The sequence below is a fragment of the Mauremys mutica genome, chromosome 1, assembly GCF_020497125.1.
Source record: "Mauremys mutica isolate MM-2020 ecotype Southern chromosome 1, ASM2049712v1, whole genome shotgun sequence".
Lineage (NCBI taxonomy): Eukaryota > Metazoa > Chordata > Testudines > Geoemydidae > Mauremys > Mauremys mutica.
Window position 1 is genome coordinate 213,128,750 of NC_059072.1, and position 24,899 is coordinate 213,153,648.

At 39.6% G+C, this 24,899-nt stretch overlaps 1 protein-coding gene across 2 annotated transcripts in view; it reads right to left on the reverse strand.

Moving 5' to 3' along the window:
- Positions 1 to 3,323: 3,323 nt before the first annotated feature.
- The window catches only part of SYTL5 (synaptotagmin like 5), an 88,067-nt gene continuing 66,491 nt past the window's right edge, over positions 3,324 to 24,899 (reverse strand). For both annotated transcript variants that reach the window (XM_044982188.1, XM_044982183.1), the window contains exons 10-16: positions 23,042 to 23,220; positions 20,519 to 20,621; positions 17,679 to 17,840; positions 10,486 to 10,594; positions 8,872 to 9,007; positions 6,396 to 6,604; positions 3,324 to 5,177 (exon numbers count right to left, since the gene is read on the reverse strand). In XM_044982188.1, the coding sequence (XP_044838123.1) occupies positions 5,035 to 5,177; positions 6,396 to 6,604; positions 8,872 to 9,007; positions 10,486 to 10,594; positions 17,679 to 17,840; positions 20,519 to 20,621; positions 23,042 to 23,220 (1,041 nt within the window). In that variant the 3' untranslated portion in view covers positions 3,324 to 5,034. The remainder of the gene's footprint in view (positions 5,178 to 6,395; positions 6,605 to 8,871; positions 9,008 to 10,485; positions 10,595 to 17,678; positions 17,841 to 20,518; positions 20,622 to 23,041; positions 23,221 to 24,899) is intronic.

Genomic DNA, 24,899 nt, shown 5'->3' on the forward strand with positions numbered 1-24,899 from the left:
TGTGTGGTGGTGGTGGTGTTTTGGTATTGTTGCAAAGAGATAAAAACCAGTATCCCAGGCTGGGAAATAAAACTTCAGTTCTCCTTTATAATGAGGAAAAGAAGTAGGGCCAGTATCAAAGTGGGCCTGTGGCTGCTGCGCACAGCCCAGGGTCCTTGCCATCTGAGGCCAGCATGAATTTAAGAATTTGACATATCAGATGTGATCCTTAGTGGAGGATTTATTGAAGGCTACACGGAGAGGTGAGAGGGAGAGGGAGAACTATGGGAAGATTCAGGGGCAACATTTATTGTAGCGTGAGAGCTGATAGACAAGGTGACTATAGTACTATGACTTTGAACTCCCTTTTTAATGGTGGATGTGATCCAGAATTAAAAGGAAAAGAAGATGGGATTGGGGAGGGGACACAGTTTCAACTGTCATCCTCCTATATTTCAGTCTTTTCAATCAATGATTTAGGATATTCAAAGCTTGCTTTGCTGTTGTACTTTTGTAAACTTCTTCCAGAACACTACTCAGAAGTGTGGCAAATTACACAGGCTAACCAATCAGGGAAATATATAACATGAGTCTACACAATTAAATCTTTCCTCTGAAAAGCAACGGCTAGTTTTACGTCTCCCTAGTGTAATCTTTATCGGAGAGGGCACGGTGTGGTACGGTTCCGACTTAATCAATGTACCGTGATAAATGGCACTTACCACCCAGAACCCTCCTCTCAGGTTTGCCAGCAAAAGCCCCTTGAGAAGGGTGGCACAAAATCACTTTTCTGAGCTGCCAACTGAGAAAGTGATGTTGGAACTTCTTGCGATGGGGTCACAGAAAAGCAATGACAGCGTGACTCTCAAAGGAGGATGAAGGGGTTCCCTCCATGCCTTTGCGATGTCCCTCCCATGGCCCATTAGCAAAGAAAAGGGGTGTGTTGATAAAATGTCAACTCTCATTAGAGACAAGATGCCTGGGCAATGGGCAGTGACAAGGCAGTGTAAGGAGCTGTTTATTGCTCTGGCTCAAGATTTTACAGTGATATCTGTATCTTTTATTATAGCTTTTAATGTTTGTAACTTCATGCTTTTTAAATAAGTCAAACCCACTGATTATTAGGGGAAAAGTAAGGTAGAGAATGAAGCTTTGTAGTTAAAATTGTTAGAAAAATACATATTTTAATATACTGCATTGTGCTTGACTTGTTTTTTTTTAATCAATACTGTTAAAAATAGATTCTTCTTGTTCTCGAGTATTGTAGCTATATAAAACTGTGCTAAAGAATAGTTTAGAATTATCTACTGTGTCAAGTCTTATTATTCAGGACTAGAATTTATAAATCAGGGTTAAATGTAAGAGTAATTAGATTGAGATTTCTGTAAAAATCTGCCTTGAGTAATTGTTCATGTACTTTCAGTGCCACAAATCTATATACAAGGGAGGTTTTAACTTGGTCCCTGATTGGTAGGGTGACCAGATGTCCTGTTTTTAAAGAGACAGTCCCAGGTTTTTTGGACTTTTTCTTATACAGGCGCCTATCACTCCCCAACTCCATCTTGTTTTTTTTCCACAGCTGCTATCTGGTAACCCTACTTATTGGCCATCTTAGTGCTCAGTCTGGTGACACACCGTACATAATGGCACAGAATTATAAGCAATTAATCAAATATCTGGAAAACAAAAAGTCAGATGTGTGATCAGTTATCTTGTCCTTTCCCCATCCCATACACCATTTCTATAAAAAAGAGAACAGGTACTTAAGGGGTATTACTAATGTGACAATGGTTTCCACACATCAATTGCTTTCTACAAATGTACTGATCACACCACTGAAGAGCAAAGCTTTCTAAAGAGCTGCTGGGGTTTACGACATTGATTCATTAGAGCCATGTGTGATAGGCACACATTAAAACAGAACAAAAACTAAACTGTGTTTACTAAACTGTGAGACACTCACTGCACTGCCCAGATCCCATCCAGAAACAAACAGCAGCCTCCTAACGGAAATACTTCCCACTTGGAATTTAGATACTTAATAGAAAACTACAGATAATGGATGGAGCGTCTTTATTATCTGGCCCATGCTACTAAACCTTTTAGGCTAAGACTCCTGGCCCCACTGAAGTCAATGGCAAAATTCCCACTGCCTTCAATAGAGTCAGGATTTACCCTCAATCATTTTCTTTAGTTTAATAACTGTTACTTTTTTAAAATTTGGCCAAACACATAAATGAAAACAGAGCTTGAGCCTCCATGTCAGTGTAATGTCACCACTCCTAAAACAAACATCTCTCTGTGATGTAAACCCCTTAGGAAAGCCAGACTCTCAGTCCATTAAAGAGATGGGGTAGTTTAGGCCCCAAATATAGGGTATTTTTTGAGGGGACCAACTGTTGAAGAAAACCAATTTCTAAAAGAATGATTGTGAAACTAAAAGAAACATGCAATAAAAGAGTACAGCGGGGTGTGTTTGTGTGTTTGGTTTCTGTGCTTTCAATTATACATTCCTCCCGACTTTTGTGAACAGAAGTACCCCCACTCCCATGAAAATGCATGAGAATAGGAGAGTAAAATGGACTAGAAACAGACTAGTCTCTTTTCACTGCCCTAACTGAGTGAAATTCCAAAAGTAAACAAATGTAAACAGCCAAATGGAATAAAGAAAATCACAGCCAGGAATTTCTAAAAGCAGCTACTGATTTTGGGTGTCCAATCTGAGCTGCTTTAAAGGGGTCTGATTATCAGAGGAGGTGTGTTCAGCCCTTCCTGAAAATCAGAGCCCTTTAAAGCATCTCTAATTGGGCACCCAAAATCACTAGTCACTTTTCAAAGTCTTGTCCTAGATTTTTAGAAATCTGTTTTAGTACCCTGTGGTGTTCTTTGTAATGCAAACAAAGGGATATTTAAAAACATATATATTTTCCACCTAACATTAGTACATTATTATTTTAACAGGTACCTTGTGGCATGTTCAGCAGTTTCATGCCACTCAAGCCAAACCCAGAAACAGGAAAAAATAAGATTAGAAGGGAGAGAAAAGACATACAATTTGAAGGTTTCAGCCTCAATTGTAAATGGGAGATATAACTGTAGTGGACAGGGCATTTCTTCAGTTTCAGGTACAAAACTCAAGCTGTAGTTATTTAGCCATTAGTACTTCATGTCATAAATCCTGGGGCTTCAGCTGCTGTTTCATTGTGAATGGCAGGATTTTTACCTCTCAAATAAGCATGATTGTGATAACTCTTCTTCAGAGAAAGCTTTAGGTTCTGAATTCTGACCGTATGAGAAAAAGAACAGAGAGAGAATCTGTACTTATATATGGGGTGGAGGTGACAGAGTTTTTTTATTGGTTTATTTTGTTTGTGGTTGCTAAATATTTTTCACAGTGATACTGTCTTGCTCCCAAAAGTAAAATGCTTGAAAAATAATTAAGGATGAGAATAGCAGTAGATGTATTTACTGTTGATGACAGGGAGCACAATTTTAATTATGGATCATTGAGATGAAACATAATTTACCCAATTTATTGCTGTTTCTTAGGTTTGTATAAGGTACCTATCACCATAGCACATGAGTGCTGAACTTAGTGTATCACATAAATCTGCAAATACTGTACATGTTATATTTGGTAAGGATCAATTATTCTCCTTGCTATGGTTCTGCTGCTGTATAGCACAGCTACAGCCCATAAACATTGTGCTCTGTACACATGGGGGTCTAGTTCTTAGCGGGCAGAAAATTTAAGATTGGTGGTGTGTACTGAGAGCAGGACAGATCTCATTACACACAAAGCAGACTTTTGGAAACCAAATGAATATAGAACAACGATGCCATTTAACATGGACTAATTAAAATCGTAAGACAACATTTTTATATTAAAATGCATTAGTACTATAAGTGCAAGGACTCATATTAGTAACATTCAGCAGCAAAATCCCATTCTAAATCATATCATGGTTAATAATTAATAAATCAGCAGGATATGCTTGAATAGGATTCCAACCCATTCAGAACACTTCCCCATTTAAACCCCAATTCAGCAAAGCAGTTAGGCATATACTTAATTAGATCATTTCTTTAAATGTTTTACTGAATTGGGACTTAGTCCATTAAACCTGAAACAGCACATGTGGGTAAACGTCAACATCTCATCAGTTATGACAGAAGTTTTAACTTCTCTCCTCTTCTGTACAGTGATGTCTGAATTATTAAATGAGTTATAAGCAAAAGTTATAATGCAGCCATAAGTAACGGTGCTTAGTTCTGGAAGCTGCTCAGGGATGTATAATAATCTGTTTTCATAAGAGGCTCTTTGATCTGGGGGAACCGTAGCTTGCATTCTGAATGGTGCACTGAAATACACAGCACACACATCACTGTAGAGTACAGCATTCCTGTTATTTTATATCCGCACATCTGCTGCCTATTTCTAAATACACAAATAATGGCTGCTGTGTGCCGTGTATCAGCTTTTCTTGTAGTGATGCTTGTTGCAAGGCTTGCTGTCATGCACAGTTCAAATAACTGAACACGTAAACAGGGGGAAGGGATGTTGCAAATTATTCTTTCAGACTGCTTGGAATCTGGTGGTTTCTAATCTCATTTCAAATACCAAACTTTTGAGTTGCTTCAAATTGGCTTATACCATAAATAATCATTAGTCATCAAATGACTAAAGCATTTGCTTGCTCCATATTCTTCATGGATGTTGACACTAGTAGACCATATTTTTGTCTCTGAGACAAAGAAAGCCTGATTTATATTCTATATTCAGGTATCTTTCTTACTGACTTCAGTAGGAGTTTCACTAGGGTAAGGAGCATTGTCATAAGAATACGGATGCACGAAAGTGCAGAATGCATTATAATCCACCTCTGGAGCCGTAAAATCCAAGGCAAACAGGAGTCTTTCTTCCCCACTTTCGCATGTGCAAAGTTACAACAGACTGAATTCCACTAACACCAGGCATCCTTGTGGTACCCCACAACAGTTAAGAGTCACGTCAGCAAAACAGCTGGAGTTTATCCTTGTGCAAGCCATTTGTTCTCAGAGTCTGCGTTTTCCCATGCTAGATCTCAGCATTAATATACCTTCCACAGAAACTCCAGGATTGTCCATCATCGTTTGCCAGAGGTGCTGCTCTTCCCCATGAGAATCCATCCAATCGACTTCCTTCCCGTTACTTACACCTGGCAATTGCAAAAACATGGAGAGCTAGTGAGACGTAACTTAATATGGCTCCTTATCTGTTTCAAGAAGGTATATGCAGTGTAGTTGTAGCCCTGTCAGTCCCAGGATATTGGAGTGACAAGGTGGTTGAGGTAATATTTTTAATTGAACCAACTTCTGTTGGTGAGCGAGACAAGCTTTCGAGCTTATACAGAGCTCTTCTCCAGGTCTGGGAAAGTACTTATACTAAACTATCTGTTCAATCTTCTATTTACCTGTGACATTCTTAGTACCTTTCCCAGACCTGAGGAAGAGCTCTCTGTAGCTCCAAAGCTTGTCTCTCTCACCAACAGAAGTTGGTCCGATAAAAGATATTACCTCACCCACTTTATCTCTCTCAAGAGGGTACAGAAAAATAGCATCTTCCTTCACTGCACTACTGTGTGAAAGACACTAATATCAAGCATTTGCCTTACAAAAATTATGGATTTTTCTGGTGAGGAGGGTTTACACTTATCTACTGAGGGGAAAAAAACTGGCAGATCATAAAAGGAAAATAAATAACAACAAGGAAACCAGAAGTATTTCATAAGTAAATGAACAAAGTTTTTTAGAAATATCTCAAAAAGAATGATGCAATAGAAACTGTAAAAGGTCAGCCTGGGTTTGGCTGGGTTTTTGTCTGGTTTTGCTGTAAATTCAGCATCTCCCCATTATAATTATAAAAAAGAATCTATATAAGCTTAAAAAACAAATAAGTAACATATGTATCTGATATCCTGAAAGACACTGGATTGTCATCAATTAGCTGAAAACTAACGTCCTTTTGGTATCATGGGCAGAGGCCAGCAAAATTTCCCAACATGGCTCTATCCCACAACCACTGTCTTCCTAGCTGAGAAGGAATGGATGACTCTCTCTTCATAGCTGCCCCTTCATCAGCCAGAAGTGTTGCTGTTGAGTAACATGAAACTCTCATTTCTCACTCAGATGGTAAGAAGTGTTTCCATAATTCTCCCAGTCCCGGTTGGCTTCGGAAGCATAGTTACAACAGGGTAGCAACCTAATGTCTCTCACTGGATAGCATAAAGAAATAAGTTGCCTCTAGGCTATTAAGCCACCTTTTTTCATTTCTCATAGTTCCTCTGTGCCCCAATTTCACAGCATTCCCATCCTTTACATGGCTATGAGACAGGTGCTGAAGAAAGTGATGATTCTCAATCAAACATGGCCCTTACCACTTCCAGTGCTCAAACGGACACCTCCCAAAAAGATGTTACTGGAAAGTGACTCCTTGTCCCAGACTGTCAGTTCTAGGCATACGTTGTGTAGATCCGTAGGATTCAAGCCACTGAAAGTGAAGCTGTGATTCCAGTGGGGGTTCACACTCTTCTTTATTAGAGGAGTTTTATGTTTTGTTGCTTTGTTGTTATCTGGGAGCAGATATCTGAGGGGGACAGAAAGAACGAGAAAGAGAAGAAGAAAAAAACAGGTAGATGGGACTTCAGGTCAGTCATATTTGTCATTTGTATTACTGTATCGCCTAGAAGTCAACCAAAATCAGGGCCCCATTGTGCTGAGTGCAGTACAAATGCATAGTGAGAACTGTCCATTCCCTGATGACCTTTCCTTCTAAATAGACAAAACAGAGAAAGAATGGAAGAAAGGAAGCAGTATTAGCCCCATTTTACAGATGGAAAACCAAGGCAGAGAGAGAGATTACAACCCCAAATCAGCAAAGCATTTAAGCACATGTTGAAGTCCCATTGAAATCAAGTTAAGCATATGCCTAAATGCTGTGCTGAACTGGGACCCAAGTGACTTGTCCAGGTTGTCTGGCTCAGAGACAGGAATTGAATCCAGCTCTCCTGTATCCCAGGTTAAGGCACTGCCCTTACCCACAAAACTCTCAATTTCAATGGGATTCCTCATGGAGAACAATGCTTTTCCATGTAAGTAAGAGTTTCACATTCATGGTGAGAAGCAACATTATTACATGATGATACACACATCTAACCTAACTTGGGCAAAAATAAGTGGGTGGTAGGGAAGGAACATTAGCCGCTTGTCACTGGATGGTATCATCCCTTATGAATTGAAATAAGCTTATATTTGTATTTACATCAGAAGCCTAATTCCTCGCTAAAACACAGAGTCCCTGATGCTCTGAAGTCTGACAATTTTTTCAGTTCCATAAGCCTTATATTTTTACCAGAGTACTCTTTTCTTGAAACTCTGTAAACACAATATATTATTTTCAAAGTCAAAGTAGTGGCTAAATCTCCCTAGTCTGTACCTACCCTTCCCCCAGTACAGTTTATGGGTTCATCTCAGCTATAGAAAATATATTTTGAAAAACCTTGTAACCTGATGGAAAATTGTTTGTCCAAGGGAAATTGGTTCAAGCTCCGCTTACATAAAACAACCCATGCCAGCAACAACAGATGTGTGTGATGAGCTAGCCAGGGACAGTTCACAGTGTCAGCAACAGCAATGTGCTGCCAATTCATAAACAAGGGTCTCCAACAACAAAAATTCCCCTTAGCCTGGTGCAAACTCCATGTCTCAAGTGTGTACGAGCTGCAGAGAGGAGAGTGAGGGCCCAGACAATCTGTTTCGTTGTTTTCCTATTTAAACAAAAACGCTTTTCTCGCAGTTGTAGCCAACTACAGAGAAAACAGCAGTGGGCAAACCAACATAAAATAAGCCTATGGATTGCTCTTTGTGCCTAAAAAAATGTGCTTAGTACATTGATAGTACAGCACTTGGATCACGTGAATGGGAGGTGCAGGGTGAAAACCTTACAATGAATTCTGGGTATATATGCCCCAGGAAAACTTGCAAAAATACATTTGTCACTTGATACAATTTGAGCTATAGCAAAAGCAAAACATTTTTCCTTCAGAAATATTTTTATAACCCCAGGAACAATTGACCACTCTCAGAGGAATGGTTTAGCTGGTCTGGAGAGGAGGTGAATCCATATGGGGCATCAGGTTAGTGGTGAAACTTTATCAAGGGGTTCACTTCAACCAAAACATGCAGACTATAACCAACACACAAGTATATGTAAAATAGGCAACTATGAAAGCTTTTATTGACAAGGAAAATGGCAAGGAGAAACATTCTTGTCAGCTGTCCATATTTCACTCATTTACCACCTTGAGTGGCATGCTCACATTTATGATGAATCTAGTATAATCAGTCATGCAGGATTATGTTTATTTATACAAATATAAGTGTGTTTCTACAGCAAATATTTTCTGCTTATTCAGGGATATTAACTTCAGACTCTAAATGCTAAAAGATAAATAATATAATGAGGCACATGTATATAGCAAATATCTGACACATTGTATATATGAAATCATAGTGTATTACATAAATGTATATATAGTATGTATACATATATCACATACTCATCTTTTTTTAAAAAAAGGTTTACCTTTAATGTCAAATTTCAAAACCATATTTTGAAATCTACAAAGTAAAATTAATGCTCTTATTTAAAATCACATATTATGACCTAAATTTAAATATAGTGGACAAAGAGAATTTAAGGTAAAACTCCATGTTCAGGTGCAAGTTCTTTTTCAGGAGTAAAGTTCAGTAGCTATCAGACAAAAATGATATTGATCAGATAAACTAGAATTCAGTGCAAAAGCTAGTTTTATTCTTGATGTGCTATGCAAAATATGGGAAAGTAAAAATTACCCTTTAACAAATGTGTCAGAAGTGCCTCCTGACTTCACAGCTGTTAAATTCTTGGCTTCCTTGATGAGGACCTCCAACATACCCCCAGAAGGCATCTGTGTGTTTCCTTTCTTTCCTTTTTTTAAACTCTTCTTTCCTGTACATAAAACAAACCAACAACAAAATCAAGAACTTAATACTGCATAACCAGTTTGGAAATGTAAGCCTTTTTGGCCAGACTCTGCCACTTGTTTACTTCAACAGGACTATTTGTGGAGTAAAGTACTGCTTGTGTCTACAATCTGTAAACACAATGGGGAAAAAGGAGGAGATCACCCAACACCTGGTAAAAAAATTTGACTCAAACATGGTCAATCCTTGACAGACATCACAGGGCTGGGTTATCCTAAGTCTCCAGGTACAGATATGGTAGTACTAATACATTGCAGGGAAAAGGTCAAGTTTTCTTTAAATCCTCTCCTCTTCTCTGCTGTTACAGATGACAAATAATACATTCTGAGTTGTGGTGGCAAAGAGGTGCTCTTATCCAACAGTCTCCCCCCATAGGCAGAATCTGAAACCTCTCTCAAAGCCTGATATAAAGACGTATATGGTACAAGTTCACTCCAAAAGAAATACCTTGCTGCATGGAGTTTTTTAAATGATTTAATTAAGATCTAGATTAATGAATATAAAAATTGCTCAGATCCATGTGCTGTGAAGGCCATTCATTCACACCTCTGTTGTCACTGTGCTTTCTGAGTAAGATTAATATTTAAGAACTCAAGAAATCCGGGGCATACAGATTACAATACGGAGCAACTGGTTTCCTCAGACCAAAGACTATCAGATTATAGCAAAGGGCCTTGGAATTTACTGCTAATAAACTGAATGTAATTCATCTGAGAAAAGAGCCTAATATGCTACCAATGCTTGCAAAGTAGTATTATGTCTTTTGGCAATAAATTCCTCTTGTGCTCAAATTTCTCTGCCTGTGGTCTGTATGTATACTGTGTATCCAAGGACAGAATTACTATCTGGTCATTGCTACCTCTTTGGACCATCACTTCTCTGGACACTACTGCAGTACACGTAGTAACTAATAATATTATCCTCCACAGAAACACTGCTCATTTCAGAGGACTATAATGGACCACCCTTGACAATCCTAATAGGACCCTAAGGGATATAATTGCAGTAGGAGTAATGGGATGAAACTGAGCAAAGGAAATTGTAGACTAAATCATGTAAAAAGGTTCTGAACAGTGAGAGGAACTGTGCTAGCCCCATTACTCTAATCATCCATGTGCTGTTTAAAACTAGACAGCACAAAGCACAACAACAACTCTGGATTAGAGTATTGCTTTGGATAATGACTGTCCTAAACCATGGCTATTGACCAGCTAGGTCTTTTTAATGATGTCACAGCCAAGCAACATCTCCTAATGGTGCATAAATGGCATCTCATTACTGGGGGCGGGGGAGCAGCATCTTTCCTTTGAAAATTCCCTCAGATACAGGTGCCTAATTTATTGCCACAGAACTTCAACCTTCTGCAACTTTATACCTCAGCTTTCATCATACAGGTTATTTCCAATACTTAGAGGAGAATGCTGCCATCAATGTTCATTTTACCTTGAAACTGTCCGAGGGGAAGCATTAGGTTTTTCTCAGGGGGAATGTAGTGTAAAACAACTATCAGCTCTCCTTTATACTGAAGCCCGACATCTGCTGCAACCTCCAGCTGACGGAGAGGAAAGAAAAACAGAAATCCATCTAAGCTTAATAATTTACCCATTCATTTTCAATTATTTCTATTGTACAGGTAAGCCATGACATGTGCTTAAATAGGTCATGCCACTGCACAGTGCTCAAAGCTAATTAGCCATCACTGACTGAATATAGACAGCCACATTTTTGAAAATTTCATATTCGAGGGAGTTCAAAAAGCTCAGAAGAACAGACGGCACATACCCTGCACTAGATGCTGTTCGGTAAACATAAACGGGGGAGAGAAATTCGATTTATTAGAATGAAGAACAATTCCAACCCATGTCATGCACTGATTTACAGCAAACAGGTCCAAGTAAGCTGGATATATAAACTGCAGATAATTTAGGGCCAGATTCTGAAATTAATTAACATGAATAAGGGTACCTTACTCCATAACTAGCCCCATTGATTTCAATAGGATTATTCTTGGAATAAGGGGGCATAATTTGGCCCTGAAACAGAACAGAGATTTACAGATATAAATATTACTTCCCAAATGTCTTTTCCTCTTCTTCTCAAACATCATTGTTCAACATTCTGCACCTCTTTTTCCCCATTAAATTTCTAAATTCAGTCCAGGAGTGTGCTTTATGCTTTTTGATAACATTAATCAAAAGCAATATTAGACTCATGTATTTTTTAATTTAAATAAGAAAATGGGTTATAAGCTCATTTTTAAAAACTAGCTGCTTTTGTAGGCCTCCCCTACCCATAAAATAAATAAATCATATATCAGTAAACAGTGATTTCTTCTAGAGAAATAGAATACAATGGAGAAATTGCTCACGAAATTTCATTAAATTCTCAATCCTGTGGAACATTTAAGCATGTACCTAACTTTGCTCACACAGGTAGCTCCATTGATGTCAATGGGACAACTCATGCAATCAGAGTTTATGAATGTGCTTCACAAGCTTGGAGTTTAAAGGTGTGTTAGATCCAGATACCTAGATCTCCTCGTCTTAATCTGCAGCAAGGAAGTTTGAGATTAGATATTAAGAGAAGCTTTCTAACTATAAGTAGGGAGGGCTCTGAAATAGGCTTCTAAGGGATGTTGTGGAATCCCTATCACTGGAGGTTTTTAAGAACAGGTTGGACAGACACATCAGGGATGGTCTAGGATTATTTGGTCCTGCCTCAATGCAAGGAACTAGACTTTCAAGATCCCTTTCAGCCCTACAATTCTATGACTATGATACATGAAGTGCTGTCCAGTATGATAACACTGAGTGATTGGGCAATATGCTATGCCTGGAATTACATTCTGATCACTGCATCAAGATACTGCACTGCTTATGAACTAATTGTACCGGTGAGAACTTACATCCGAAACTTGTTCAACTTGCCTCTGATCCCAATAACTAGGTGAAGAATTTTACTTTCAGGAAAAGAAATAACCTCAGAAAGATGTAAGGTGACATACAGAAGCTCAGCCTGCCTTTAAAGTTAAACTGCAGGTTAAGGCACTATCACCTGATTAATAAAAATATTTAGGGCTAGATCCTGCCATCTGCTCATACACAGAGAGGAGATTCAGAGGAAGGTGCAACAAACCCTATAGTGGCCAACTGCAGAATAACCTGCCCATAGGGGAAAATTTCATTTTAAGACTAACCCCATCCATGTACTTATTCACGACACTGATACTGACTTGGACTCTTTATACATTCCATGGGTGGCATACCCGAGCCCACTTATCCACTGATGCTTTAAAAACTCCCACACCCCAATCTGGGTCTATGCTGGTTATGTGATATGTATGTATCTTGTGATCCTTGTAACTGATGCTTGTAATCCCTCATAACTCAAGCCGGACCCCAGATGTACAGTACCTTAGAATCATAGAATCATAGAATATGAAGGTTGGAAGAGACCTCAGGAGGTCATCTAGTCCAACCCCCTGCTCAAAGCAGGACCAAACCCAACTAAATCATCTCAGCCAGGGCTTTGTCAAGCCTGACCTTAAAAACCTCTAAGGAAGGAGATTCCACTACCTCCCTAGGTAACCCATTCCAGTTCTTCACCACCCTACTAGTGAAAAAGTTTTTCCTAATATCCAACCTAAACCTCCCCCTCTGCAACTTGAGACCATTACTCCTTGTTCTGTCATCTTCTACCACTGAGAACAGTCTAGATCCATCCTCTTTGGAACCCCCTTTCAGGTAGTTGAAAGCAGCTATCAAATCCCCCCTCATTCTTCTCTTCTGCAGACTAAACAATCCCAGTTCCCTCAGCCTCTCCTCATAAGTCATGTGCTCCAGCCCCCTAATCATTTTTGGTGCCCTCCGCTGGACTCTCTCCAATTTATCCACATCCTTCTTGTAGTGTGGGGCCCAAAACTGGACACAGTACTCCAAATGAGGCCTCACCAGTGCTGAGTAGAGGGGAATGATCACATCCCTTGATCTGCTGGAAATGCCCCTACTTATACAACCCAAAATGCCATTAGCCTTCTTGGCAACAAGGGCACACTGTTGACTCATATTCAGCTTTTTGTCCACCGTAACCCCTAGGTCCTTTTCTGCAGAACTGCTGCCCAGCCATTCGGTCCCTAGTCTGTAGCAGTGCATGGGATTCTTCCGTCCTAAGTGCAGGACTCTGCACTTGTCCTTGTTGAACCTCATCATATTTCTTTTGGCCCAATCCTCTAATTTGTCTAGGTCCCTCTGTATCCTATCCCTACCCTCCAGCATATCAACCACTCCTCCCAGTTTAGTGTCATCTGCAAACTTGCTAAGGGTGCAGTCCACACCATCCTCCAGATCATTAATGAAGATATTGAATAAAACCGGCCCCAGCACCGACCCTTGGGGCACTCCACTTGATACCGGCTGCCAACTAGACATGGAACCATTGATCACTACCCGTTGAGCCCGACCATCTAGCCAGTTTTCTATCCACCTTACCGTCCATTCATCCAGCCCATACTTCTTTAACTTGCTGGCAAGAATACTGTGGGAGACTGTATCAAAAGCTTTGCTAAAGTCCAGAAATAGCACATCCACTGCTTTCCCCTCATCCACAGAGCCGGTTATCTCGTCATAGAAGGCAATTAGGTTAGTCAGGCATGACTTGCCCTTGGTGAATCCATGCTGACTGTTCCTGATCACTTTCCCCTCCTTTAAGTGGTTCAGGATTGATTCCTTGAGGACCTGTTCCATGATTTTTCCAGGGACTGAGGTGAGACTGACTGGCCTGTAGTTCCCTGGATCTTCCTTCTTCCCTTTTTTAAAGATGGGCACTACATTAGCTTTTTTCCAGTCATCCGGGACCTCCCCCGATCTCCATGATTTTTCAAAGATAATGGCCAACGGCTCTGCAATCTCATCGGCCAATTCCTTTAGCACCCTCGGATGCAGCGCATCCGGCCCCATGGACTTGTGCTCGTCCAGCTTTCCTAAATAGCCCTGAACTACTTCTTTCTCCACAGAGAGCTGGTCACCTCCTCCCCATACCGTGCTGCAGAGTGCAGCTGTCTGGGAGCTGACCTTGTCTGTGAAGACAGAGGCAAAAAAAGCATTGAGTACACTAGCTTTCTCCACATCCTCTGTCACTAGGTTCCCTCCCTCATTCAGCAAGGGGCCCACACTTTCCTTGACTTTCTTCCTGTTGCTAACATACCTAAAGAAACCCTTCTTGTTACTCCTAACATCTCCGGCTAGCTGCAACTCCAAGTGTGATTTGGCCTTCCTGATTTCACACCTGCATGCCTGAACTATACTTTTATACTCTTCCCTGGTTATTTGTCCAATCTTCCACTTCTTGTAAGCTGTTCTTTTGTGTTTAAGACGAGCAAGGATTTCACTGTTAAGCCAAGCTGGTCGCCTGCCATATTTACTTTTCTTCCTACACATCGGGATGGTTTGTTCCTGCAACCTCAATAAGGTTTCTTTGAAATACAGCCAGCTTTCCTCGACTCCTTTCCCCGTCATGTTATTCTCCCAGGGGACCTTGCCCATCAGTTCCCTGAGGGAGTCGAAGTCTGCTTTTCTGAAGTCCAGGGTCTCTGTTCTACTGCTTTCCTTTTTTCCTTGTGTCAGGATCCTGAACTCGACCATCTCATGGTCACTGCCTCCCAGGTTCCCATCCACTATTGCTTCCTCTACTATTTCTTCCCTGTTTGTGAGCAGCAGGTCAAGAACCTTCCCTCTTAACTTGTCTACATTTAATTTTAAACATTAACTTTAATAAAATTTTTAAATCCCTGTCTGCCAGGAAGCTTTATTATGCCCTGAAGCTTGTGAGTTTAGTCTCACAACTTCCCTGTAAAGATGGTCAGAATAATTTCCCCCATTTCACAGATGGGGGAAGTGAAGCACAGAAGTTAAGGCCCTAATTTTTAGAACTTACCTGCTCAAATTACCCAGGAATTAATACACAGGTCTCCTGACTCCCAGCCCTGTTCTTTAACCCTAAAGTTATTCTCCTGACCATTCTGATCTAACCACTCTCCCCTTAAAGGACTGACCATCCAGCGCTCAGAGGACAAATGGATCTTAAACCCCTCAACCTTTTTCTTAAAACAGCTGAATAGCATCAGATTACAACAAATGTCAACCCTTAGCAAAGTTTAAGTGGTGCTCTTGTCAGAGACATGGAGTTCGTATTGTAGGACAGTATTCTGCCTAGCATTTGTATAAACAAACCAGATCTTTAATTCTGTTTGCAATAATTTGTCATTCAGGAAAAAACTCTTTTCTTTGCTTACCAACAAACTGAGCTACACTTACAGAATCAGAGAATCAGAGAAATGTAGGGCTGGAAAGGCTCTTGAGTGGTCAACTAGTCCAGCCCCCTGAGCTGAGGCAGGACCAAGTTAACCTAGACCAACCCTGACTGTTTTTTGTCCAACCTGTTCTGAGAAACCTCCAATAAGGAGGATTCTACAAACTCCCTTGGAAGCCCAGCCCAAATCTTAACTCCCCTTATACTTAGAATTTTTTCCTAATATCGACCCTAAATCTCCCTTGCTGCATATTTAAACCATTACTTCTTGCCCTACCTTCATTGAACATGAGAAACATGTTATCTCTGAAAACATTATCCAGATCATCCTAGCGGGCAAATGAGACATATTCTAGTTCTCTTTTACCTGGTAATAATGAAGCAGAATTAATAGCTCTTATAATGAGCTTGGAAATAATCAGACAGCATTTCCTAGTTGGAATGTCTGAAATGCTTAGACCTGATTACTTTTTGATCTGAGTGAAAGTGCTCCATCAGTGCCTTTGTGTTATGATTTAAAAAAAAATTAAAATGATGTGAAGCTGAACAGAGACTGAGCAACAAGTCTTACAGTCCAGTAGTTTCCCAATGTAACATTATGATCAGCCTGAACACAAAATGTGAGTGCATCTCATGTAAAATTCTCAATTCTAAATAAGAGCTAAACCCTACACTAGCCAGTACTGCTCCAGAGAAATAGGAATGCTGACAAATATGCCCTCTGCTCCAGGAATTGAGCCAATTTTGGACCCTCCATTACAGAAGAGATGTGGACAAATTGTAGAGAGTCCACCAGAGGGCAACAAAAATGATTAGGGGGCTGGGGCACATGACTTATGAGGAGAGGCTGAGGGAACTGGGGTTATTTAGTCTGCGGAAGAGAAGAGTGAGGGGGGATTTGATAGCAGCCTTCAACTATCTAAAGGGGGGTTCCAAAGAGGATGGAGCAAGGTTGTTCTCAGTGGTGGCAGATGACAGAACAAGGGGCAATGGTCTCAAGTTGCAGTGGGGGAGGTCTAGGTTGGATATTAGGAAAAAACTATTTCACTAGGAGGGTCTCTTCCAACCCTAATATATTCTATGATTCTATGAACCTCTCCAAAATCAAAACAAAACATTTAGTTTTGGGTCAAATGAAATGTTTTGTTCAACCAATACTAAATTTTTCAACTTGAAAAATCTGAAAAAAAAGTTGGTTCAGGCCAACCTGAAAAGATTTTTAATTTTTTTTTAAATTTGGTTTGGTGGTTGAACCAAAAAAATTGGTTACTCACACAAACTCTACTCACAACCACCTTTCCCCAGCCTGATCTCTGCTCTCTTAGCGAGTTTTTGCTCCCTTCTTTGTGGTGAAGGGGAGCCTAGAAGATTAAGATGCTCACTTACTTTAGCTCCCTTGCTCAAGTGTAACAATTGTAAATCACATCATTTATTTGACAGATCTGAGTGAGACTGTTTCATGCTGCAGCAGCTGTTCCTGGTCGTGCTAGTTTGGGAGTGTGCAAGCCAGTGAGCCTGGTGCCCGCTTCAGTGGTACAGCCATGCCAGAGAAGCTGCCCATACAGGGCGCTGGGTCCTGTAAGTGGCGGCCTGACAGGTGGCTGCTTTCACCACTGCCATTTCCGATAGAACCCTGCAGCACCTCGGATATCCGCTTTATATCCGCAGATATAAAGTGGGTGTCTGTACAGGGCTCTATCGGTTAGTCAGTATAACAGTGAGCATCTTAGAAGCATATAATCCTAACGTTTATAAACAGCTCTTTAAAGTTGTTCCAATTCCAAAAACAAACACTTTAGCCCTCTCCAGTGGGGGATACCATAAGTACCAAAAGACATAGCACATTAGTTAAGCACTACAGATGGCATATTCCATAGAATTACTGTTTTGTGTACCAAATAGCATGATGCTATAACCTACCTGTTTATTCAATATGAATTAAAAGCAATGCCGAACCTCACTACCACAAAAAATTGTTAAATGCTTAAAACTGATGCATGAAGAAAGGTCTATTCCTTTAGCGGGTGATTATTTGAGAAAGATCCATTGTTTCATGTGCTATTTCTTTAACAGGTCCCTTTTGATTGTGTCTACTATTGGATGCATGTGTCTGTTTATTCTTTTAATAGGTTTGGTTTTGAATAGTCATTCATATATACTGACATAGACAGTATGTGTTGGTTTGTTAGAAGTGTTATTCTTTTCACAGGTCCATCCCAGAAGCAGTTTATTAGAAATATATAATTTTACAGCTATACTTCAGTGGGAAAAAAAAAACAACCTCATTGACCTTGCTTTACTGTTACTCCACTAAAACTGGAAAGCCTCACCTTGGGTTGAAGCACAAACCATTCATCTGTCTGATTTTCAAAATTCCAGGAGTCCAAAGGAATTTCCACCTCCCCAAGAAAGCTGTTGTGCCCAAATCTGTCATAGTGCCAGACAGAAAGCTGGAGGGTCCTGGTCTCTAGCTGTGTATGGCTGATGACATACTATTGAAAGACAAACAGAGTGGAGGATCTATTTAATGAGAGTCAAGTCCAGTTCCATAATGGCACTATATAAAAAACACACAACCTTATCTTCCTAAAGTACATGGTAGCTGACAAATGAAGCACGGAAGAGACATTTGTTTTCCTTACAAGTGAAGATCAATTCAATTGCAGAAGGCTATTATTCAAGAGAGATCTATAAAGGATAACTGTTCACTTTACAGCCTGCATTATCTTTTTACATTATTGCTGTTGTCACTTGTCTGTATTATTTCTTTACCAGATTATTTTAAGAAGTTCCCTTTGCAGTAAAATCTCTCTTTATTTAATTCTTACACAGTAGCTTCCACAGTAATTAAATAGAACAATTAAGATAAAAGTCTATTCTATAACAAAGAACCTTTATACAAAAAATGTTGGCAGCACCATAATGAACTTTCTAAAGTGTCCCCTCTTCTCAGTAAAGTATCTCCACAATTTTTCAAAAGCCCAAATGGTTACAAGTGATAATAATTAAAATATATATTAACCAGCAGTTACCCCATTAGAATGATGAGACTTTGCCTTGAAGGCCTGAAAAGGCCAAAAGGATTGATTTGAAGACAGTTTTTAAATAATAGTAATGAGAATAGTTAGGACAAACAGTTCTTCTGCCATTGAATCTAGCTATTTAGCTCTTATCCACAAGTCTGAGTAAGTCGCCTTGGTCAGAATATATATATGTATATGAAATTTCATCAGATTGCGTAGATGGGGCCTAACAAAGTTTGGAAGCCATGTTAGGATTGTCCTAGAGAACAGTGTTAAATGTGATCTTTGCTAGATGGATACTAACTCACTTTTTCCCAGTGCAGACCAGAGGCAACTATGCTATAAACCATTTTACAAATGGTGCTATAAAACAGGTCCCCCCTTGGTAAACAATCTGGCCAGACCAGGTGTATTTAGCTTGTGAAATGAATTTATAGCCGGATTAGGCCAACTACACTGGCCAGAGAAGTTATATTAGCCCCTCTAAACAGGAAACTTGTTTGAGCAGATTTTTATTAGCTGCTATAGAGAAAAGACCACCCTCTTTAAGTATTTGGGGTGGGATTTTCAAAAGTACCTGACGGACTTCAGAGTAAAAATGGGATTTATGAGGTAATATAGCTACTTTAGAAACTCTCATCACCCTTGGTTCCAAACTCACTCTAGAGGGTGTGATGTTATGGCCCCATATCCTTCATAGAGATATTGTTATGAATATGGCATAACTAAGATGTTTTATGCAAGATGGGTCATGTGAGGTATCATTGGAAAGGTTATTATCTACTGAATGTGTTTATCCAATTTACATGCATGTATCATTTCTGTATCTGAAGTCAGGAATATTGACTGTGTGTACTTGGGGGAACGCCTACAAGGCAGTATGCAATCAGCCTCAATGAGCCATTAGGAAGAACAATAAGACTTGGAAGATACTAATCTCCCACCTTCCTGAGAAGCTTCCTGGGTTTCTGCACTGCAAGGTCATGTGATGATGTTGCCTGGCACGGAGTACCATCTTGGACACTGCTAGTATTTTTCCACTGGAAACAAAGGATTCCTGGCTTATGTAAATTCTATTTAAGGCTGGGAAGTGGCTCAATCAAGGCTCTTCTTCACTGCCTCCCTACCCAAGAAGGAAGACTGCTAAAAACACCTGAAAGAACAAAGGAACTAAGCAGGGGAAAGGCCAGGCTGAGACAGGGGTCTAGCCTGTAAAAAGACAACTGGAACGCTGAGCTGCAGAAACTCTGCAACCTGCCTAAGCAACACATAGCGTGAGAAATTAATATCTGTAACCTGGTTTTGAGTATTTTGTTTTATTTGCTCAGTAATCTGCTTTGTTCTGTTTGCTAACCCTTACAATCACTACAAATTTACCTTTTGTCATTAATAAACTTATTTTTTGTTTATTCCAAAACCCAGTCTGTGCAATTCATATCGGGGGGGGGGGGGAAGCTGTGCATATCTCCCTCCACATTGAGGGAGGGGGCAATTTTTATGAGCTTGCGTTCTACAGATCTCTCTATACAGCGCAAGACAATATTATTTCGGGTTTACACCCCAGAGGAGGTGTGCACAGGAGTGCTGGCCATTCCCCTAGCTGAGCCCTCCCACAGAGAGCTGATCGCGGACTCAGTGTGATTCTACAGTTGGGTGTGTCCCTACTGGTGTGTGTGTGTGTGTGTGTGTGTGTGTGCACGCGCGTGTGTTGGAAAGGAGCTTGAGAGCTGGTCACAGCAACACAGAGTGAGGGAAACCCAGGCTAGTGAGACAAGCGGGCTCAGTGGGACCCCAGCACATCTGGTGGCAGCCCAAAGGGGGGGGTCCAACCCATCACAGAGGGGATTTCAATGATTCTGAAACCGATCCCCGAAAGTAAAAATACAATAGTTGATTATCAAAAGTTATGTTATACCTGGAAAGGAAAAACAAAATAAAAACTCTCCCTCAATACTGAGAAGTCAAAAGCTACAATCACTATGACAACTAGATATTTTAACTCAAATATTTGCATTTTTAGTATCATTTCCCAGTGTTTAAAATCAATTTCCCAATGTTTGGTTTATGGTATAAATAAATAAAACAAAAACCAAATTAAATGTAATGGCAAAGTTCAGCCTGGATTACAGGCATGGCAGTGTTCTCACCTTTAGGGTTTCATTAAACTCTGGATTGGTGGTGTTGCTTTTGATTTTGGTCTTGCGTTTACTTTGGCGAGATTTGTCTGGCAGGAGGTATGCTTTGACATAGCTGCAGATCAAGAAATAAATTATTACCAGAGAATAAAAACAACCAAGTCTGAGAGGGCCACCTGGCAAAACTACACCAGAAGTGTGAGTCAGGAAATCAATTTTTGCAGAATAATCCATGCATAAGTATTAGAGAGAAAAAGTGAGCTACATATCTACAAACACACAAATGCACAGAGGATTCTGAGGGCATCAAAATACACCTCTATCCCGATATAATGCTGTCCTTGGAAGCCAAAAAAATCTTACCATGTTATAGGTGAAACCATGTTCTATCGAACTTGTTTTGATCCACCGGAGTGTGCAGCCCCCCGCCCAGAGCACTGCTTTACCATGTTATATCCGAATTACTGTTATATCGGGTTGCATTATATCGGAGTAGAGGTGTAATCACAAAAGCAAAGATTAAGTAATTTGACAGTCCTGAGAAATAAATATAACTTTATTAGCAAGTTCCTGTGTTGTAGTTTTTATGTTTTTGTTTGACCATATATGCTAATAGGCAAAACTTGAAATTACACACAAATTCATCCTTTGGCCTACCTTCATATACTTGCAGGGTTAGAGAATTTTAGAAATTGTTATTATTAGAGCTTGATTAATACATAAAAAAATTCTTAAATATTTTAGGCTTTTTAAAATTCATATACTATCATATAATTTACTACAAAACTGGGTAGATGTACACACAATTACTAAAGAAATAAAACATAGAAAGATGGGGGTCGGGGGGAGAAACAAAAAAGACTGACTAACCTTGGCACCTCCTCATTGTATTGCTTAGGCAATCAGATATTAACTTCCAGTTGAAGTCTAAAATGAATTTGCTTTGGTCATGTTCATCTCTTTTTGTGTTCGCTTTCTACAAACATTCATGCAACTGAGTTTTTACTAGCATCAATATTTGGGGGGGAAAACCCACATTTTAAGTTTGCGTTCTCAAATATTGGTGGCAGAGATTGAATTTTAATAGAGCATTAATAGCTGAAAACTGATTGTTACAGTTGCAGTCCTCCAGTGAAGTAAAACCACACGGTATTGTTTATTTATGTGAGCAATCACAACTAAGCAGCATACTCAAATAGCAAATCAGAGTAAACAAAATTAGGTAAAGTTTTGTCAAGTAACTTTGAATAGCAGATTTGAGAAAGGTCATGATCTGTCGATGGATATTCAGGGGAAAAAAAATCATTCAAATAAATTACCTAGTTTATTTATGACAAATATTAGCAGAAACTATTTAAAATGAACAACATAATAGCCAATTATTCTCTTGCCTCTTGTTCTATTTAAGGATAGTTGTGGAAACAGCTCATTATTTTGTGGTCAGACTGACATTAATAGGGACTTCTTCCAGGACCATACAATTAACACTAGTTTGTTTGTACGGTGTCATGCTATTAGCCTGTGGGCATGAATCAGTCATGTCACACTCTCAGTCAGTACGTGCCCTAGGCCAGGGAAGCTAATGTTACAACCAGCAGACCGAATTCAGTGATGAATCCTGGGCACACTAAGAAGATGCTATTGGCCAAAAAGGCAAATTACAATTAATCTCGGAGTGATTACTTTCTGTTGTCATTGCATAGGAGCTGAACTTTCCCCTACTTTGGAGAGCAGTAAGGCTCTGTATGCAGACTGGGCCCAATTCACCATAGTGTACTCCAGTTGTACAGCAGTTCCACTGGTGTAAAAGTGAACTAACAGTGGTGAATACAGACTATTGTTCATATTACACTATTTTCCAGTAGTGGTGCAGTATCTATTTTTTTTAATTATAAAAAAAGAGCAATGAATAAAGTGGAACTTAGGATTTACCGGTATGTTTGATTTTAGAAAGAGGCATATTTGGAGTGAGGGATGAAGAATGCAATTTCTTTCTACTCTATAGGTTGCTTTATCTGGCTGTGTTTTTATTGCTAGGAAATGGCTATTTTAAATTAAGGGAATGTAGAGTTCTATAAAGGCGCCACACTAACACCTCCGACAGATCAAGTCTTCTATCAAAGGCAGAGCAAACCTTCCCAACATTATCCCTCTATAGGACTTCAACCTTGACTCTAGCAGTAAGAAATTAGTTCAGTCTCCGTGTCCATTCAGATCCCTGGCCCTTGTGCCCAAATTGCCAATAAAAGCATGTCAATTATTTCCAAGTGCGATAATGGTTGTTAATCATATGAACTCTTGCCCATTACAAAACACACTGAAAACACTAACTCGTTTCACATGGGATTCGAAGCAGTTTGAGTGTTATGGCTTCTGATCACTTGGGACCTAGAGGTGAAAGGCTTCATATCCCGTTATCCCTCCACATAGTATAGGGCTACAATAAGTTCTCACATGCAATCTAGAGATTCAAACTGTGCAGTAAGACTGAGAGCACTTCTAGGAAAGGGTAAGAAGAAAATTCTCTATACTTACGGATCTGTTCTTTGCTTCTTTTCATCTGCTATGGCCAGGTTTCTGCAGTTTTTTACCAGGATGTTGAGGGCACCCGTTTTGTAGCTGTAGCTGAGGTGGAGAAGTATTTCCCCACTGACCTTCACGTTGCCATAGTCCCCAGTTTCACTGTAAACACTCATCATGCTGTTAATGCTAGTCTGAAATAAAGACCAAAATAAGATGACTTGGAAGCTCAATCATTCTCTCAGAACCAGCTTTTTTCAAATAATGAAAGCCCTGCGATTACTGTTCTGCTGAACCTGCTATGAAAACTAGGATATCAAAGGACGAACAGAATTATCACTTACTTGATATAGAAAGGTATCACAGTATCTCAAATGCCTACACAGTGTTTCTTCATATGTTGAATTCAAAATGATTTATAAAGGTGGTTAAGTTAGTACAATCACCATTTTCAGTGGGGCAACTGAGTAATACAGAGGTTAAGTAAATTGTCTACAGTCACATAGCAAGTCCCAGGAATAGAGAATTGCCATACTGGGGCAGACCAATGGTCCCAGACCGTGGTCAGTACCAGGTGCTTCAGAGGAAATTATATGAAACCCCATAATGGAAATGGCACAAAAACATATACAGTATCCTGATACAGCAATGTCACCTCATCATGGGCATTTCTAAGAGCATAAGCACGTGTCACAATTTTTTCAATTGTCCCTAATACTACTACTGGGAAAGAATTAAATCTTTGTAAGACAAAAATTAGTCAGTTTGTACATTGCAGAAACCCAAGGCATTTTAAAACTCTGGTGTACATTTTTTTTGCTGTTTTTAAATAATATTGATAAAAAAACATATCTAACTTTTGGTGTCTTTAAATTATTGTAAAAAAAAAAAAAAAGCCTGTGTAAACCACCGAAAGAGTTCTCAGCACAAAGAAGGAATAAGAGGGAACATCAGAAAAGCAGAATGTCAGAAAAGCAGTTCACAGGAAGCAAGAGAACTCACAGTATCACCATCTGTGTCAGGTACATTTAAGTAGGAGCATTTCCTGTCAGAGCCTTCAGGAAAGTTCTTTCAGGAAGACAATGCAAAGTTAAAAAGAAAATAGCATTAGATAGCTGCAGTAAGAATTCAGAAAAGAAATGACAAGTTCTACAGGCTAGGTGGTAGGTACAGTAGTGATGTGCTGTTCAATCACAGTGATACAGTACTTATAGCAGTGAGGCACTAAGTCATACCTAAATCCCCCTCCAATAATGAATTGTATAATTGTGTAATGAGTGAAGAAGTGTCTCCTGCTTGTCTGCAGGAATACAGGTTAGTGACAAATGAAGACAGAATCTGCTGTATTAAGGTAGCACCAAACAAATTAAATGTGAACACCGACTCAGCAGACTGGGATTTTCATTTTGCTCAGTAATACTGCAAACACTAGTTAACTCTGTATTTGAATATTCCAATTGAAATTAGCGGTCTTGTGTGAAAATTTATGCATGCATGTAAGTGTTAGCAGCACTGGGGCCTTCATACGAAACTAGAATTGTGATTAGAGCAAGCTTCTCTGAACGTAGCTTGAGAGGTTAATTCTGTGGAGTTTTTAAGGGTATATGTAAAACAAAAACAACTTTTTTTCCTGGTTTTACCCTTTACTATTAATTTAAAATTGGCCTCCAAATTTTGTGAAAAAAATGCTTTTTGGTTGTTTTTTTTTTAACTGAAGTATTAAGAACATCAGGGGCCCGTTTTCCTCTTGTTGCTGAAAGATCTTGGGAAAATGTCTGAAGGATCTCACCAGTGAGGAGTTTATAACTTGATCACCAGCTCCTCTTCTAACCAACAAAGGGAGAATGTATGAGCCACAACTTAAGCTACAACC